This window comes from Hemiscyllium ocellatum, chromosome 4 (assembly GCF_020745735.1).
Source record: "Hemiscyllium ocellatum isolate sHemOce1 chromosome 4, sHemOce1.pat.X.cur, whole genome shotgun sequence".
NCBI classification, from domain to species: Eukaryota; Metazoa; Chordata; class Chondrichthyes; order Orectolobiformes; family Hemiscylliidae; genus Hemiscyllium; species Hemiscyllium ocellatum.
In genome coordinates this window covers 108,374,760-108,394,949 of record NC_083404.1, presented here as the reverse complement: position 1 = coordinate 108,394,949, position 20,190 = coordinate 108,374,760, and the positions used below count along the sequence as shown (strand labels likewise).

The 20,190-nt window shown below is 40.0% G+C and overlaps 1 protein-coding gene across 1 annotated transcript; it reads right to left on the bottom strand.

Moving 5' to 3' along the window:
- Positions 1–1,014: 1,014 nt before the first annotated feature.
- Positions 1,015–19,309, bottom strand: jmjd4 (jumonji domain containing 4). The gene is made up of 6 exons (XM_060824451.1): positions 18,744–19,309; positions 11,711–11,876; positions 7,359–7,484; positions 3,789–4,056; positions 2,506–2,652; positions 1,015–1,328 (listed from the first exon to the last, which is right to left on the bottom strand). Exons 1-6 carry the CDS (start codon positions 18,997–18,999, stop codon positions 1,017–1,019), a joined length of 1,275 nt encoding a protein of 424 aa, XP_060680434.1. The 5' UTR covers positions 19,000–19,309; the 3' UTR covers positions 1,015–1,016.
- Positions 19,310–20,190: the final 881 nt, after the last annotated feature.

Sequence of the window (20,190 nt, the reverse complement as noted above, 5' to 3'; positions counted from 1 at the left end):
CAATCTGTATTATTGTTCAACAGTGTCAATGCTGATTTGATTGTGGTCTCAACTCCACATTCCAATGTGCTGTTTATATCAGAGATAGTTGAATATGTTTCTATTTTGACTAAACTCAGCACAGGATACACTGTCTATTTACTGTGCTCCCACCAAAGCGACAGACCTCAAGAATCTAAACTACAATACTGGAAGCCTGTTTTCAAACCACACCTCTCAGAGAGCTTTCTCCCTCGTGCCAAAGGCCCCATCCTTCAAACCAGAAAATAAGTATATTAAATAATATGAATCGTTCATGATGTGACAGATTTAAATATAGTTTAAATCATCTTTCAGGACAATTTTCTTGATTTAAATAACTACACATATTTTGGAGAGTTTTATTTTCTAACTCCATTATGTACAAAATTGTAGTTTGTGCTCTATTTCCTTTCTGCTCCCAATGATTTTGATGTGTTTGGTATATAATCTAGCTGCTGTCTCCCATGCCTTGTGTACATATTGAGTTTTGTTGCACCAGGGAGACATGAAATCTGCTCAATTGTAGAGGTGTAGCAGAGCTGAGCCTTGGCTCTTTTTTTTCTTGTTTAACTACACACCTCATATTGCAAATGTATGATACTGTAGTAATTTAAGAGTTATATCGGAGGCTAGGTAAGAACAGCAGGTCTTGTTTTCCAGTGACAATCTATTCTGTTCTGTTTCCTGACGATCCAAGAGATGACTGGTTACTTTGGGTGGTTTTAAGTTTCCATTTCCAGAATTTTTTCCCAAACCAGCGTGGCATTTGAACTCCTAGATTTATATTTCAGTGACAACCATGGAACTATCGTAGCCATTATGTTTATATTCTTTATCCTTTGCAGCATAGTTTACACCAGGCGAAGCAGCAAGTGTGACCCTGGTTGCTTATTTCACTTCCCTCCCCTTCCAATCCCAGAACGTACTTTGGAATCCCTTAACAGAAAATAAAGAGTTACTACGTGGCTTGGTTTATGAGGAATATAAGTAGAATATTATGACGAGACAGCATCCTTTATTTCTTTAATATCATCCAGCAGGTCCTCTGGACGAGGATCCAACAAGTCTGAGTCTAGCATACTGAAGTTCTCATTGGTGAGCATTGAAGTCAAGACATCTTCAGTCTGGTGTAAATCAAATACTGAGTGACACACTCCGAGAGTGGATAGTTCTGCAGGATATGTCCTATGGAAGGCTGCTGAGTCTCCTGAAGTAGCCTCCAATACTGCTATTCTATTTTTAGCAATTATTTTCAGAAAGGTATAGAATTCATGGTAGCTGATTCCAGTGCATGATTTCAACAGCAACTGCAGCAAATAGGAACAGAACACAGACATTGGTCATTAGAGAGAATAGAGTTTGTATGTTGTTAAAATTTTGAGCTTTTGGTGGTTTCTTCAAACATTTAACACATCATAGATTTAGAGGTACAACTATATCATTTCTAGTTTTCTGAAGCTACAATTTGTCATATTGTGCATCCGGAGATCTATGTTTCTTCAATTTTTCACAATATCAGAGTGTGAAGACTGTTTTCGCCTGTTAAGTACAAAGACACCATTATATATTTTTCTATTTAATATGTAATGTTGAGCTTCACAATACTCGTATTGGGAGTTAAATACTGGTCAGATTTGGTGTTAAGCATATAGAACAATCAGATGCAGAGTAACGCTCCTTTCAAAAATATCTGACAGGTCTAGTTGAAAGAACAATGTGTACTGTTTACATAATGCTTACATTACTGCATTTAAAACCAAGAGATCTAAATTGGCTATTGAGAGAACATAAGCCCAAATCCCTCCGTGGTGATATGGATTTGGTTTAAAAAGTTATTGATGATGGTAAAAATGAATTGATTCACTAATTTCTTCAGGAAAGGAAACCTGGTATTCTTATGCGTGTTGCCTATCGTGTGATATGAGATCACTTCATATGGTGTTGCCTGCCTATCTTCTTTTCCACCTATCCACTCCACCCCCCCCCCCCCCCCCCCCCACCAACCTATCACCTTCATCCCCTCCTCCAATCACCTATTGTACTCTATGCTACTTTCTCCCCACCCCCATCCTCCTCTCATTTATCTCTCCACCCTTCAGGCTCTCTGTCTGTATTCCTGATGAAGGGCTTTTGCCCGAAACATTGATTTTACTGCTCCTCGGATTGCTGTTTTTTTCCAGCACCACTTTAATCTAGACTCTGGTTCAAAATTGCTAGCAAACCAAGCACTAAATGGCAACAAACATCAGATTTAAGTGCTCCAAGAAGATGGTCTTACTACAATGTTTGGAGGGCCATGAGCAATGTACGATCAATCGTGGCCCTGGAGACGATGCTCACATTCTGAGAATGAATAAATGTATTACTATGTTGTGTTCCATTTCACAAACCAGCTTTTTTACTTCTCTAATTTATGTTGAAATTCAAACATTGCTGTCATGAAGAGTAAGCAATAAACAGATGAATTACTCTCTCTTCCAATACCTGACAATGTTGATTCCAACCCTCCATATGGTTCTTCCACTCTCTGATCTCTTCCTGGACTGCCATCAGCTCCTGTTGGAGGAATTGCCACATGATGTCTATGTTGCAGCCATTCAGCCAGTTGTGGTTAATGGAGATGGTGTCCTCCTGAACAGAAGAACACAAAATGACTTATTATAGTTTGTACAAAGTGAAGAGAGAAATAAATCTATTATGATGAGCAATCATGACAGAAAAATTGAAAACCCAATACCGCAAATTAATTAGAACATAAAAATGTGTTCCAATTATATTAGGTTGTAGGGCTTTTGTGTCTCAAGAGTGGTGTCTTAGACATCCCATATGAAGATGCATGTAACTTAATAGGATACCCTACCTTGCAGGCACCATCTCAAGGGCTCAGATTTTATGGTAGGATCCTTCTGAGCTGATATTTGTTATTTCAAGATATCAACGCGGTCAAGTGTGAGAATGTTGCAATTGTCCAATAATCCTCAATATTATCACTGCGACAAATCATTGCCATGGGGGAAGCTACAAGGAGCTACTGTCAATTCATAACAAGTGCAAACCTTGAACATTTTCCTTTTGTTTGCAGAGACCAGATTCTTGTATATGAATACATGTTGCCTATAGCAAGTGTAAATGAGCCATGTTATGAACTGGACTGATTATTTCATTTTGGTTGTTAATGTAACTATTAGGTTCAGTTGTCCAATTGTGAATCACATCAAACAGTTGATTATTTGCTTTGGATTTTGCAGTTAAAAGTTGGTTCAGTACAAACTGTATGCTGCCTCATACAGCAACCGAAGGAATCTGCTGTTTGATTCAAACTTCCAATCATTTCGGACTTTTAGCTGATATATCTGACATCACACAGGTCCTGAAATTCAGAGACAATATGCTCAATATGTCTCAGAGAACGTAGTATTCTGTTCGTGGAAAATATATTTGTGCTCTAAATGAATTGTAATGAAATAGCTTAACTTATTCTTCAAATATTTATAACTACTTTGCCTTTTTGGGAGAACTTGAGGTTGACTGTGGTGGTCCATTTGCAATGTTGAATAATGGTGTGAACATGATAACCATTATCCTGCAGTTAGCTTTGTTGAGATCTATTTCTTTCAAAGGTATGTAAATGGCTTAGGGCTTGTTCAGAAGAATGCTAATCAGGCCATTATTACAGATCACGAAGTTTCACAAATCCCTACTTGTAGATTTCATGGTCAAGGTTGCTTTAGGGTATATAGAGGTATCACAAGGTTTGTTTTCTGTACCAGATTGTAAACTTGATGGTGCCAACTGCTTGGAACAAAGATGACCTCTCCAGCATCCTGCACCACCTCAATGGGTTGGCAGCACTGACTGTATTTTGGGTAGCGATTCTTGTCCTGCAGAACTGGAGACTGGACATCATAAATAAGGTTACCACTGTGGTCCTTCAAATGTTCCTCTTCACCAGGTGGGAACAGCAGCCACTTCTTCCGCCCACAGATGTTGGCTGACCAGCTGTATGATCGGAACACATCAGCATGAAATGGTGTCCTACACGAGGGAGGAGGAAAGGGAAATGTATCATGCCAGTGTGAAGCTGGAAATATTTTTCTAAATTCTTCGTTTTTGCAATATCCAGTTTATCCAGTAATCTAATAACCTAATTTTCCATCTCAAGAATGGATTGGCCCAGAATTATATTGAAAACATATCTGGTCAGAGAGCCATATGGACAAATGATTTAGGAACAGCAGTAGGCCACTTAGCCCCTCAAGCCTGCTCCACCATTCAATCAGATCAAGCTCTAACTGCAACCTCAATTCATATTCCCTTCTGCTCTTGATACTCTTTCATCCCTCTGCTTAACAATGATCTATTTATCTCTTCTTTCAAAATATTGAAAGGCTTTGATTGCACACCTTTTGAGGAAGGTAGTTACAAAGACTCATGACCCTCTCAGATAAAGAGTCTCCTTAATCATTGTCTTAAAAACCACATCTGTTATTTTTAAACAGTGACCCATAGTTCGAGAATCTCCCACCACAGGAAGCATCCTTTTCACATTCACCTTGTCAAGCCCCCTCATTATCCTATATGTTTCAATCAAGTCCCTTCTTATTCATTTGAAATCCTACAGATACAAGCTTAACCTGCCAACCTTTCCTCTTAAGATAATCTTCTCATTCTTGGTACTAATCTCGTAAACCTTACATGAAATACTTTCAACTCATTCACATTTTTCATTTAAATAGGCATGAATATGTACATAGTACTCCAGATGTATTCTTACATATGTATACAACTCTGTACAACGCAAGTGTAATCTTATAACTTTTGTATTCAATTCCCCTCACAATAATGATAAAATTCTATTAACTTTCCTGTTGTAACTGTATACTAGCCTTTTGCAATTCATGCACTAAGAAACTAAGATCTCTTCACATCTCTTTCCCACATTATACTCTATTTGCCAGATCTTTGCTCACTCATTTGACCTATCTGTATCTGTGTCATACCTATCCTCTTCACCACTCACTTATATTGTTAGCAAATCAGGCCCTTCATCCAAGTTATTTATAGAAATTGTACATTGAGGCCCATCACTGATCCCTGTGGCACACTACTCATTACATCTTACCATCTACTGATATCAATATGTCACCTTCTACACCATAACCTTTGATGTGGGATCTTATCAAATACCCTCTGGAAATATAAACACAATACAGCTGTTACTTCTTCAAAGACATCCAACAAATTGGTCAAACATGATCTACCCTTCACAAAACCATGTTGACTCTGTTTTATTATTTTAAACTTTTCTAAATTCCACGCTATAAATTCTTTAGTACCAGCAACCAATATTTTCTTTATGACAGATGTTAAGCTAACTGGCTTGTAGCGTCCTACTTTCTGGTTTCTTGCCTTTTTGAATCAATGAGTTTGCTACTTTCCACTCTAATGGAACTTTCCATGAACTTAGGAAAGTTTAAAAAATTAAAGATTTGCATCGACTATCTCATTATCTACTTCTTTAAACATCTTGGGATGAAGTTCATCGGAACTCAGGGACTTGTCAGACTGCCATTCTAATTCTGCTTTCTCTCCATAGATTCTGCCAGATCTGTTGAGTTTCTCCAGTGATTTTTGTTTTTGCTGTTGTTCCAACTGTTTGCTCAATATAACTTGCTCAGAGCTTGTAATTTTCCTGAGTTCCTCCCTCCCTTCCATTTCCTGATTTGCAGCTGCGTCTGGAATATTAACTGTATCCTCAAGTGTGAAAACTCCTGTAAAATATCATCTGACATCTTATTTTCCATTATTAATTCCTGACACTCAATTTTTGTGTTAGTTGTTCTTTACTCTACATAATATTCTGTCTAATCCTCTGGCCCACTATTTATCTTCGCACTGATGAGAACCATCCGATTGATTGAGCTTTAGTTTGTTACATAACTGTAAGTGGAAAAGCAGTCAAGAGACATTTTTAGCCTATAATCTGAAAATATATTTGTGTGTGTGTGTGCAGGAGGGGGCAAATAAACCAAAAAGCTTAAAATAAAAAATTCTAACAACACCTAAGTCTGCACAATCATTGTTAAAGTGACAATCATTGTTTTATAGACAAGTGTCAACTTAACCCACCCTTGAAACTTGTATCTTTGATCTTCAGAGTTTTACTTTCTTTGCTTAAGGAACAGTGGAGCACTATTATTGGTGTATTCTTCCCAGTTAAATAATGACAATTGATTTTTGACAGCAGAAAGTGCCTTGGTTTAAAGTCTCATCTCATAGAAATGGAAAACTAATGCTCAAACTTACAGGAATTTAAATGACAGCCTGTTTCCTTTGGTATAAAGGTCAATAACTAGTGTGCACAAATTGAAAACAATCGGCAAAACAAAAAAGATTCTCTGTTTGAATTATAATCTGGAATACACTACTTTAAAGGTGGGGAATGCAGATTTAATGATGGCTTTTAAAGAGAAATTAAAAGTATTCCAGAAAAAGAATAACTCCAATAAAAGTTAAGGAGAAATCTCTTCACAGAAGAAAGTAGAAGTAAAAAGGTTATGAACTTTGTATCATAAGTAGTTGTGACAGATGCTTTGAAGGGAAATCTAGAAAAGGACATGACGGAGAAAAGAAGGATTTGCTGATAGATGGAAGGAGGCTCATGTGGAGAATATAGAGTGTTCTAGATTGTCTGGCATGTTTCTGTCATGTGCACTGTTTGGACACAACCTTCTGAGAGGGCCAGGTGTCTCAAGTGCTGCCCACAAAATCAATGAAACACTGGTGCTGACTCTTAGCAGGCAGACCAGCCTGTCAGGTACATAATACTTAGGAGGACAACAGCAGACAATCTCATGACTGAAGATCCTGGAAATAACACCTTATCTGCTGCTAGAGCTGATCACTCAGAGGCCAGCCATTTTAATACTTGGCATCGTCATGGGGGTGTGAATACTGCCTGAACAATAACCCCAGAAGTCCCAGTATCGAAGAGCACTCTGCCTTGAACAGCAAACAACTCAGTCCAAGCAGGAAGAGAATGTAAGTGGCAGTTAGTTGAGCACATATGGGTTTCAAATGCAGGTGGGTCAGGAGCATTACAGAAGTGCCTTTCTGCCTGAAACTTACTTCTGTAGCTACATATTCTGATGTCAACTCTCTCATTCAGAAAGGCTCTTGCTTTTTCTGTGCCTCCTGTGGAACTGAAACATTCTACTCTATTCAATTCTATATAACTGTGTAGGAGACTTACATGCATTTCATTGTCTCCATTTATGGACAACTCAGTGTGTCCTTTGTTTCAGGAGTAAACTCTTTTTGGCATGAGATACACTTACCATGATCCTTTGGGGCCCATGTAAACAAAACGATAATCGTCCAATTGAATAGAGTCCCAGTATTCATTCAGCCAGTCAGACTGGAAGAAGAGAGGAGTACTGTATACCCCATGATCAGGGAAAACCCTAAAATCCAAGAAATGTCAAGGTTAATTCAGGAATATTACGTGTGTAAGAAAAATCCATCAAACATGTTCCTTTGATCAGCAAAATAATCTGACCCATCTGGTTCAATCTTGCATACTTTGTTCTTGAATCCTCTAGTCCTTTGTTAATTGTCCTAGTTAAATAGCTTGCTCAATCCCATATCCATACCATTCTAAACATTTGCCAGATTGTCAAATTATTTTTCTCTAATAATGTTAATAAGTTTGTTGCTTGGATTTTTCTTCTTTTAGTCAGTCTGGTCATTCCTTACCAAATTTCATTCTAGTGCATGCATTTTAATTCCTTTTATGCTGAATTAGGATTCATTGTTCACACTGAGTCTGTGTGGCTTGAATGTCCAGTTGCTGTAGCTCCAATACACTGAGTATATGAGAGGAGAAAGATTTAAAACTGACATGAGGGGCAACATTTTTACACAGTGAGTGGTTCATGTGTAGAATGAACTGCCAGAGGAAGTGGTGGATGCGGGTACAGTTACAATGTTAAATTTAGATAAGCACATGGATAAGAAATGTTTGGGGAGTTAGGGGCCAAGCGCAGGCAAGTGGGACTAGTTTAGTTTTGGATTGTAATTGGCACAGACTAGTTAGACCAAAGAGTCTATTTCCATGCTGTGTGACTCTATGATTCATTTTTAATTTACTGCCAGTTTATACTCTATAATTTTGGAAACACATTTTCAGTCTTGTTCCCTCATCACTGACTAACTAGGACATTTGAGGACAGCACAATAGACACAGAAGCGGAAGTAGTTATTCAGACCATTGAGTTTGCTCCACTGTTCAATGAGATCATAGCTGATTTGATAATCCTCAAATCCACTTTCCTGTCTTTTCCCCATTACCTTCATTTCCCTTACTACTTAAAAATCTACCTCAGCCTTCAATATACTTTACCACAGAAGCTGGGGCATGAAGAATTTCTCCTCAATTCTCTCTTAAATGGGTGATCCCTTACTCTGAGATTATGCCCTCTGATCCTAGATTCTCACACATGGGCAAAAAGCCACTCAGAATTTACCCTGTAAAGCCCTGGTCATATATTTCATTCTTCTAAATTCCAATGAGTACAAGCCCAACCTACTTAACCTCTCCTCATAAGACAATCCTTCCATATCTGGAATCAATATAGTGAACCTTTTCTGAACTACCTCAAAATGCAGTACATCTTTCCTTTGATTAGGGGATCAAACTGTTTGCAGTATTCCAGATGTGGTCTGAGGAGTGCCTTAGGTAGTTTTAATAAGACCTCCTTAGTTTCATTCTCCAGTCCTTTTGAAAAACATGCCAACAGTTGATTTGCCTTTCCTGTTAACTGCTGAACTTGGATGCTGGTTTTTTTTGTGATTCATGCACTCCCAAATCCCTCCCTGCTCTATCTTTTTTCAGTCTTTCACCACTTAGTTTAATCCTTTAGTCTTCTATTTTTCCTGTCAATGTGCATAACCTTATATTTACCCATACTATATTCCACCTAACAAATTATCGTCCACTCACTCAACTAGTCTATATCCCTCTGTAGCCTCTGTCATCTTCATTACTTGTCTTCCCACCTGTTTTTGTATCATCTGCAAAACTGCCAATAGCACATTCACTACCCTCATCTAAGTCTTGATTATGCAGTCCCAGTTGTATTCTCCGGATTACAGTTTGCCAATCTGAAAATGCCCTCTTTATCCCAACACTATTTTCTACTAGTTAGCCAAATTTCTAAACAAAGTAATATACTATGTCCAACACCGTGTGCTTTTATCTTATTAAGTAGCTTATGTGTATACCTTATAGAACACGTTTTGGAAATCTATTGGTTTCCCTTTGTTCATCCCCAAAGAATAATAATTAATCAGATATGATTTCCACTTTATGAGACCTCATTGATTCTGAATGTATATATTATGTATCCAATCATGCTATGTGTTCTGACTTGAAAACAGTAAATAAGTAATAGCTTTTGGTGATCAAGGTGTGTGTGAGAAGTTAAAATCATTCTGCTACCAATCATGGGTGGAAGGCTCTTGAAGCATTGGACTGTGATTAAGAAACTGCGTGTCGACCTGAACTGGAAAGTAAGAGTTGTATGGCCCTGATGGGCTACATCCTAGTGTTCTGAGGGAGGTGGCTGAGGAAATAGCGGAGGCGTTGGTTGAGATCTTTCAAAAGTCACTGGAGTCAGGGAAAGTCCCGGATGATTGGAAGATCGCTGTTGTAACCCCCTTGTTCAAGAAAGGATCAAGACAAAAGATGGATTAATTAATTAGATGGATTAATGAGCCTAACCTCGATTGTTGATAAAATTCTGGAATCCATCATTTCTAAATTCTTGGAAGAGCAGGGTCGGATTAGAACAAGTCAACAGGGATTTAGTAAGGGGAGGTTGTGCCTGACAAACCTGTTGGAATTCTTTGAAGAGGTGACAAGTAGGTTAGACCAGGGAAACCCAGTGGATGTGGTCTATTTAGACTTCCAAAAAGCCTTTGAGAAGGTGCCACATGGGAGGCTGCTGAGCAAGGTGAGGGCCCATGGTGTTCGAGGTGAGCTACTGGTATGGATTGAGGATTGGCTGTCTGACAGAAGGCAGAGAGTTGGGATTAAAGGTTCTTTTTCGGAATGGCAGCCGGTGACAAGCAGTGTCCCGCAGGGTTCTGTGTTGGGGCCGCAGTTGTTCACGTTATATATTAATGATCTGTATGAAGGGACTGGGGGCATTCTAGCGAAGTTTGCCGATGATGCAAAGTTAGGTGGACAGGCAGGTAGTACTGAGGAAGTGGGGAGGCTGCAGAAGGATCTAGACAGTTTGGGAGAGTGGTCCAGGAAATGGTTGATGGAATTCAATGTGAGCAAATGCAAGGTCTTGCACTTTGGAAAAAAGAATACAAGCATGGACTACTTTCTAAATGGTGTGAAAATTCGTAAAGCCAAAGTACAAAGGGATCTGGGAGCGCTAGTCGAGGATTGTCTTAAGGTAATCATGCAGGTTGAGTCTGTGATTAAGAAAGCGAATGCAATGTTGTCATTTATCTCAAGAGGGTTGGAATATAAAAGCACCGTTGTGCTACTGAGACTTTATAAAGCTCTGGTTAGGCCCCATTTGGAGTACTGTGTCCAGTTTGGTCCCCACACCTCAGGAAGGACATATTGGCACTGGAGTGTGTCCAGTAGAGATTCACAGGGATGATCCCTGGAATGGCAGGTCTAACATACGAGGAATGGCTGAGGATCCTGGGATTGTGTTCATTGGAGTTTAGAAGATTAAGGGGAGATCTAATAGAAACTTACAAGATAATACATGGCTTAGAAAGGGTGGATGCTAGGAAATTGTTAGGTGAGGAGACTAGGACCCGTGGACACAGCCTTAGAATTAGAGGGGGTAAATTCAGAACAGAAATGCGGAGACATTTCTTCAGCCAGAGAGTGGTGGGCCTGTGGAATTCATTGCCGCAGAGCGCAGTGGAGGCCGGGACGCTAAATGTCTTCAAGGCAGAGATTGATAAATTCTTGATGTCACAAGGAATTAAGGACTACGGGGAGAATGCGGGTAACTGGAGTTGAAATGCCCATCAGCCATGATTGAATGGCGGAGTGGACTCGATGGGCCGAATGGCCTTACTTCCACTCCTATATCTTATGGTCTTATGGTCTAAAGTTGCTGCTCTGTATTAATAGGTATTATTTATAACCTAAGTACAGTTTCCTGAGTTACTGCACAAGACTGATTACTGTTACCTTCTTGGTTAATTCAACAGGTTAATATTGGGATTTGAAATTAAATTATATATGATGTCTAAAATTGAACCTCACACAATTGTCCCCAACATCTAAGTAAGTTTGTTGGTTCAGTACAGAACAAGACCTTACATTTATACAGTATTTTATTACATCTCTCAAATAATATGCAAAACATTTCAAAATGAATTGATGAAGTGCAGTGACTACTCATTTGTAGGCAAGGCAGGGTTAGCTTTCTATTGTGGAGCTTCATCTACGCAGACTAGGTTAACACTATCCATTTAAGTAATTTGGCATTTCAATCAAGAGGAAATAGGAAGACTTTCAGCCCATTGATCGCAGCTGCATATTTAGATAAGCCACTGCATCACCTCAGCTTTGATTACTGTGGGGCTCAGGTAGAATGACTTGACAATTTGAAATGAAAAGCAACAGGATAATTATCCTGCATGCACTCACCTGTGCATGTGCCAGTCTTTCATGTACAAGCAGCCCTGTGGAGATGAATAGCCACTCTCCCTGTGTTCTCTCCAGTAATTGAGGTAGTCCCTTAATGGGATATTGTGCTTTGGATTTGCATTGTATTCCTTCACATCACAGTTGGCCACAGGGACAACAAAATCTCCTATTAAAACAAAGGAGCAATAAAGCAAAATTATATGGAATGCATGGACAGAAAGAACATCATTTCAGAACTAAGTGCAAAAATAACAATTTAAAGTTTGGACCTGTGTAAAGAGTTACGACATGTATTATGCAATGTATTATATATTATACATTTTAAAATGTATATTTTTCATGGGATTATTTTTGAGATGTGGGCATCACGAGCTGGCCAACATTTATTACCCATCACTGGTTGCCCTTGAGAAGGTGGTGGTGAGCTGCCTTCTTTAAGTGCTGCAGTCCATGGGCTGTAAGTTGATCCACAATGTCCTTAGGTAGAGAATGCCTGGATTTTGACCAACAACTTGAAGGAATGGCAATACATTTTAAAGTCTGGATGGTGAGTGGCTTGAAGTGGAACTTGCAGGTGACAGTGCTTCCAGGTATCTGCTGCCCTTGTTCTTCTAGATAGAAGTGATCATGGGTTTCAAAAGTGCTGCCTAAGATTCTTTTATGAATTTCTGAAGTGCACATTTGGATAGTACACACTGCTGCTGTTAAGCATCAGCAGTGGAAAGAGTTCATTTTTTTGTGGATGTGGTGCCAATCAAGTGGGTTGCTTTGTTCTGGATGCTATCAAGCTTCTTGAGCGTTGTTAGAGCTGCACTAATCTAGGTTAGAAGGAAGTATTCCATTATACTTCTGACATGTGCCTTGTCGATAGTGAACAGGCTTTGGGGAGTCAGGATTTGAGTTGTTCGCTGCTGTATTCCTAGTTTCTGACCCATTCTTGTAGCCACTGTTTTTATGTGGTGAGTCCAACTGGATCTCTGGTCATTAGTAACCCTCAGGATGTTGACAGTGGTGGATTCAATAATGTCTACACCATTGAATGTCAAGGGGCAGTGGTCAGCTTGTCTCTTATTAGATGATCATTGCCTGGCATTTTTGCCCTTTCATAATTGCCCTTGAATTGTTCGGCTATCACAGAAAGCAGGCACGAATCAACACATGGTTTTGGGGCTGCTGTCACACATCAGCTACACCAGGTCAGGGTGGCATTTTCCTTCCCAAGGGCATTGATGAATCCGCCTGAAATAACTCCACAAAGGCTGGCATTCCAACACTAAGTCAACATTGATTTACACATGCACAGTACATGACCCAGCTAGTTCAGAGTCAGCTCTGAGAGCATGCAGAATGCCGGACACTCCTGTTTTATATCTGTCAGCTAGGACTCTCTGAATGGACTAGATTAACAATACCAGTCAGGGAAATCATATACTGCAAGAGCCACCTGGCTGATCTCGTTCCAATCACTACACTATCAATGACCAACTCTCAGGAAAGATTTCAGAAGTGCATCCCATAATAATTAAATATCTACTTTGCACAGCCACATAACTCAGAAACATGGAAATGACTCAATTTCCCAAGTCAGCAGGATGCTGGGGTTGGCTCACTTCCTTGCTAGCACAGAGGTATGGAGTCAAGGTCATGTTTTACCCCAACTCCCTGCAATTGTCAGTATTGTGTATGGAAGCTTAGAAAACTGATTTCTTGCTCACGGAACAAACAGTATGCTGTTGCAGAATCATAACATGCTACTGGTCACCCAAGGAGACATTGTTTAATATAGCAGCTAGCAACAGTTGTTGCAGTTTGATAGCAAGACAAAGTTTATTTATAAAGTACCTTACAGTCGCTCAAGACATCCCAAAGTATTTTACAGTTAATAAAATAGTTCTGAAATGTGCTGACTGTTAAAGTACATAAAAACTTCCAGATGGTGAATTCCTCCCTTGGGCTGATAAAGGGAAGAGGTACAAGAGAATCCAGGTTCTTACTGCTATAGAAAATGACTAAATATTAACCCATTATTTTGGTTCCGTACCACAAGTCACATTTCTTGTCACTAGTTTGCATGAAAACAGTCTGAGGGTGAATCAAAGCTTTGTGTTATTTCTGCCTCCAAGATGAGCTGTGGGCCATAATCCACAACATCACAGGGAAGACATGCATCTATCTCTGCAACATTACATGATTCCACTCTTGTCTCAGTACAACAATTGCTGAAACCATCAACCATGCCTTTTTCTCTCTTGACTTAACTATTTCAATTGTCAACATCCGAATTCTACCCTCTCGAAACTGGAGTTCATCCAGAACTCTGACCTCATGTCCTCACTGTCTGATTCACCCAATGCACCCTTATCTAGATTGGATCCCAGTTAACCAGCACTTTAACTGTAAAATTCTCATTTAGCAGTACTGGCTCAAATGTTCTTAATATAAAATGCCCACTCTGTCACACTTTTTTGTCTTGCACACATCAGGACAATTTGGAAGAATTCAAGCTGAGATTTAAAATGTATAAGTGTGCTGATTGGTTGGCAATTGGAAAGTGATTGGTGGAGACATTGCCATTGAGAATGCAATATCCTTACTGGTCAGTATACAAATTGGAATTCCTACAATTCCATGCACTGTAAAATATTTCTTATTGGCAAACTTGCATATAAGGCCTGAGCAATTAGCTCACCACGAAAGATTAATGCTGAAATATGACACATCAAAACTAGTCCTCGGATAATGGCCAAATCATTCCTCACAATATATCATGTGGACTTAAGAATGGTCTCAAAGTAGCCACTGTTGGTCATGGAAAATGCCAGTCTATCTCAGATTACCGTTGAACAGTAAAGTACCGCAAATGTTTGAGCAATGGGTGAGCTAGTGGTTTCATGCTGTTCCAATGCGGTAGAAACACTAGTGATGTTGTCGCAAACAGGATGCTGCTGTCAAGCTGAAAATGCAATCTACCTATTCTTAAAACTAACATATGAATTTCAGTGCTGATGTGAAACCAGGTATGTAGGCCATACACACCAAAGACTGGAGGATTGTGTAAAACCCTATATCTCTTTGGCTGTTCACAATAGTCAAGGGACTCACCATATTGAAATAGCCTGTGTTTTCAAACACTACAACAGTGTCTACATTAAATGTGAGTCTGCAATTGGATGACATTTACTGGATAATCCTGAGTGTGCAAAGAATTACACTGATTTTAAGGTTGTCAGTCATAGTCACAGCGTGACATACATTCATGTATTGGACGCTACATATATTATTACACAGGACTCCACTCACTGCAGACAGAAATAACATATACATACTGTATCTATTTCAACACAACAGTCATTCACTGATTCAATTCTCATGGCAATGCTTTGATGAATTAGAGTCAACCTACTTGGTTTAAAACTTAAACAAAACTTGGCTGTTCTATCAGTCAACATCAACTAGTGCATTCTTCACTGCAACATCTCTATCAGAATGATCTTATCAAACACTCAGTGATTCTCCTCTTATACACTATAAATGTTGGCTTCCTTTAAAACTAATATTCTTATGCATTGTCCTAATGAATGCAAGACAAAAAGCTTTCAGCAATATTAAAGTTCTCACTACTGTTTTAAATTCCTCAATGATGGTTCCTCTCCTACCTTTGTAATTTCTTCCAGCCTTTGAACCCTCTAAGGTATTTTCAATTGTATAGCTTGATTTGTTGGAAATAACTTATATAGAATGGGTTTCTTATAGCTTATAGTTCAGGATTGTGACCAAGTTGACACTAGGATGGTCTGTAGCACAGGCATCATAAGATATGGTATTGTTATACTCATGGGAATTAGGGTTGTGTTTTCTTGAATTGTAGTTGAATGAGCAATCAAAGACAGCCATATTGGAAAGGGGGTGTGTCAGCTGCTCCTTCTCTTGAGCTTTTTGTCTTATTCCTATTAACCAGGGCTATGCTGACATCATGGGCTCTAATGTGGATCATTGTCTCTAATGAGTTCTCCAGAGTGGTCCTGTCAGTGGGGCGGTTACTTTAGCATCCTGTTCTAAAGAACGGTCACGGGACACAAAACAATGACTCTGATTTCTCTCCACAGACCAGCTGAATATTTCTAGCAGTTTTTGTTTTATTTCTGACTTCCAGCATCCACAGTTTTTTTTAAACATTAGTGTCTCAGTGGTCTGCTCTGATATTTGAATAGAAGCATGGCTTTCCTTTACACATGTGCTGACCATGTGCGGGAGAGGTTTTGATGTAGAGTCATGAATCACATTTAAAGATTTCTCTTGTGGCCTAGTAACCACTTTTGATTTGTGGTGGTGACTGAAAGACTGAATGAAAGCATTGTGACTGTCGTCAGCACAGTTAAGTGGTTTCATTTAATTGCACATTCAGCAAATCATTATGGTTGCAATACTTCTCCACATTTTAGGTGTTGCACTCACGAGCATCCAGGGGAAATCTCATCACTTTTACAAAGCTACGTGCACACCATTTGCTTTTTTGTGTTCAGGGGGAACATAATAAGCACCTCTTCCCTTGTATGAAGTGCAGCTATCACCTTTCTGCAAGAGAGAGGCACTGAACTCAGGGCTATAATCATCTTTTTATAACAACTGGCCCAACTCTGATGCTGCAAGTTATGTGGGCAATTCCTTCATAAAGTGTAGATAAGACAATACTGGTCCTGATTTAGATGCGGCCAAGAGAAATGTTCCTGGAGGACTCACAACGGATAAAATCTCCTGCTGAGTACACATCCACAAGTATTTTGCTGCCTCTATTATCTTTTGCTCTCACATTGTAACTTAAGGGGAATTGCAACTGTAGCATTTATAAATGGGAGAAAATGATCTGACTAGAACTGTTATAATCGTAGAAGGTATTCTTCATATCAGGAACCACTCCTTATTGACTTGCCAGGGTTGGACAGTTTGAGCTTATAGGGAGAGGCTGAATAGGTTGGGGCTATTTTCCCTGGAGTATCAAATGCTCAGGAGTGATCTTACATATGTTTGTAAAATCCTGAGAGGCATAGAAAGGTCAGGCAGCATCTCAGGAATAGAGAATTCGACGTTTCGAGCATAAGCTGATTGAGGGCTGATGAAGGGCTTATGCTCGAAACGTCGAATTCTCTATTCCTGAGATGCTGCCTAACCTGCTGTGCTTTGACCAGCAACACATTTGCAGCTGTGATCTCCAGCATCTGCAGACCTCATTTTTTACTAGGCATAGAAAGGTAAATAGACAAGGTTTTTTTTCCCTGCGGTGCAAGAGTCCAAAACTAGAAGGCATAGGTTTATAGTGAGAGGGGAAAGATTTAAAAGGAAGCTAAGGAGCAAAATTTTCATACAGCAGGCGGTGCATGTATGGAATGAGTTGCCACAGGAAGTGGTGGAGGCTGGTACAATTACAACATTTAAAAGACATCTGGATAGGTTTCTGAATAGGAAGGGTTTAAGAGGGTCATGGACCAAATGCTGCCAAATGGAACTAGATTTATTTAGGATATCTGATCATTTTGGACAAGTTGGACTGAACAATCTATTTCTATGCTGTATATCTATCTGACTATATAATTCTGGCCTTATGACCGTCTCCAATTTTAATTGCTCTAATATGATAGCTATGTTGTCTAATGTTCTAGAATCTTTGTATTTCTTCCTGCCTTTCGGAGACTATTTGAAATCACTCTTTTTGATCAATCCACATGTGACTACACTTCAAATTGTTCTCAATAATACTCAATGGGCTTCTTAGAACACTTCCCTGCCGTAAAGGTGTAATGCAAATATCCTTAGAAATGCATGTTTTTGTTGGGTAACATTGTGCATTATAGTGTCTGACTTTCAAGATGAGAATGGTGTCATTGAGTTGCCATCCAACATCAGGATTTCAAGCTATGAAAATATGTGGCACCACATTCAAACTAAAACTGAAATAAGGTACTGAAGGAAGTGAGTGTGGAAATTACAGAAGCACTGTACATAATTTTCAATCTTTCTCAGATTCAAGAGTAATGCCAGAGAATTGGAGAACTGCAATTTAAATAATTACAGGCTCAATAATTACAAACCAGTAAGTTTAGCTTCATTGATGGGAGGACATCTAGAAACAATAATTCTGAATAAAATTAAGAGTCATGTGGACAAAAGTGGATTAAGAGCCAGCATGTTTCCTTAAGGGAAAAATCATGTTTAATTAGTTTTAGTTTTTTTGGAAAAGGAAACAGAGAGGATTTGTGGACAATACTGTTAAAGTGTGAATATAGATCAATAGCCAACATGTGTACTGAATCCTGATTTTTAACAAGTCTTATGTCCTCATTGCTACCTCTCTATTGTTACAGCATTACTGAGAAGTTACTTTTAATTCCTGAAGACACCAAGACAATCCATGAGTGTTTGCAGCAATCCTTGTCCAAATATCTTGTACACCATTTGCCCAGGCCAGCGATGCCTACTCAAGGTTATCTCAGCATGGTAGCTACTACAGGGTCAGCCCAATTGTCTCATCAACCAAACCACACAGTCAGGATCAGCAACTTGTGTTTTGACAGCCACTAATAACCAGACATCTAGGCTAATATTCTGGGGATGCTGAAAATGTAATGCTGGTTAAAGCACAGCAGGTTAGGCAGCATCCAAGGAACAGGAAATTCGACGTTTCGGGTCAGAGCCCTTCATATTCTGGGGAGGTTGGTTCAAATCCCACCACGTGCTAGAACTTAATTGAATTGATAAATGTGAAATATAAAGCTGGTCTCAATATTCCACGACAAGAATCATTGATTGTTATAGAAACCCCTCTGGTTTACTAAGGAAATCTACCACTCCAGATATATAAAAAAATAACGTTGGATTTAACTGCTGTAGGCAATGGTCCAGCAAACCACTCCGTTCAAGGGTAATTGAAAATAGTCGACAAACTGGGACTTTGCCTGCGTCACCCACATTCCATGGGAAAGAATGATCTCACCTACCCCTTTCAGCAAATACGCGACCAAAATAAAATGGGACTAACCAAAATGTTTCAGCAAGTGCTCAAAGTCAGGCTTGCCATCCCCTTTCACCCACTCTTGCCTGCTCCTCCAGCCTTCTGTAAACTCAGGCGACAGTATGCATGGGAAATTGGGAAGCAGAAAATCCCTGAAAAACTGAGAGTAACTCCGATCTGATTTCCGGAGGTAATCAGGTTTTCGACCTTTGCGAAACTCTCCATATGAAGTCCTGTCACTCTGGAAAAATACCAGTGCACTCTTCAACGTTTCCTCGTCCATGTTCAGCAGTCAGGAATCTCACTCATAATAACCCTCATATTAAATGACCAGACTCCTGCAGCTTTTCTTTCCTCAAATATTCCTCGCTGAACAACTGCAAATGCTGAATCTGTTTTAGGCTTAAAAATAATGGAATAAAATGAATAAGAGAACACTTCCAGTCTATTAATCCCCTCTAAAGGAACCACAGCAGATCAGATTAATGCAGAAAACCGTCCATTAGTAATAGTCTGTCGCCCCAGACAGCTGCTTGTTGCTAAGTCTCCATTATTCAGACCAACTCCAACTGCATTGAACACGACCGCCACGTTACAGCCGGGCACCTGGAGCCTAGTGCGCAGCCGCAGATGCGAAAAAGGATCATTGAGTCCCGGAGGGGCGGGGTCAGTGATTGGCAGGAATTGGGGAGGGGCGGGGTCATGCGCGTGATCAACTGGAAAGAGGGAGGGGCAGGGTCATGCAGGAGATTGACAGGACCAAAGGAGGGGTGGGATCTGTCTGTGTTTGACAGTCGACAGGCACGGGGCGGGGTCAGTGTGTGATTGACAGGAGATAGGGGCGGGGTAAGTATGTGAATGACAGGGAATGGGAAGGGTTACACCTGAAAGCTAGTGTGCTTCCAATTAAACCTGTTTGTACCCGAAACGGAGACAGTGAGGACTGCAGATCAGAGTTGAGTGTGTGTTGCTGGAAAAGCACAGCAGGTCAGGCAGCATCCGAATGAAGGGCTGCGCCCAAAACGTAGATTTTCCTGCCCTCAGGGTGTGGGCTGGGGGCATGGATCTGACCAGGGAGTCATGAAGTGAATATTCTCTCTGAAATGCCAAAAGGAATTGGGAATGAAGGATGGCATTTTTACTGGGGGGGGGCAGCATGGTGGGAGGAGATGTAGTCCAGGTAGCTTTGGGAGTCGGTCGGTTTGTACCATCTCTGATATCTCCATCTGCTTCCTGGACTGCTCTATTTCCATCTCTGGTGATCAATTAGCCACAGACATCTGCCCAGCCCCACCCCTTCCCATTTATATCTCAGCTCTCTTGGCCCACAAGCCTCAATCTTGATGAATGACCTAAGCCCGGAACATTGATTATGCTGCCAGACCTGCTGTGCTTTTCTAGCACCACACTCTGGACTTTGATCTCCAGCATCTGCAGTCCTCACTTTCTCTTAGTACGTAGTTGGGAATGGGTG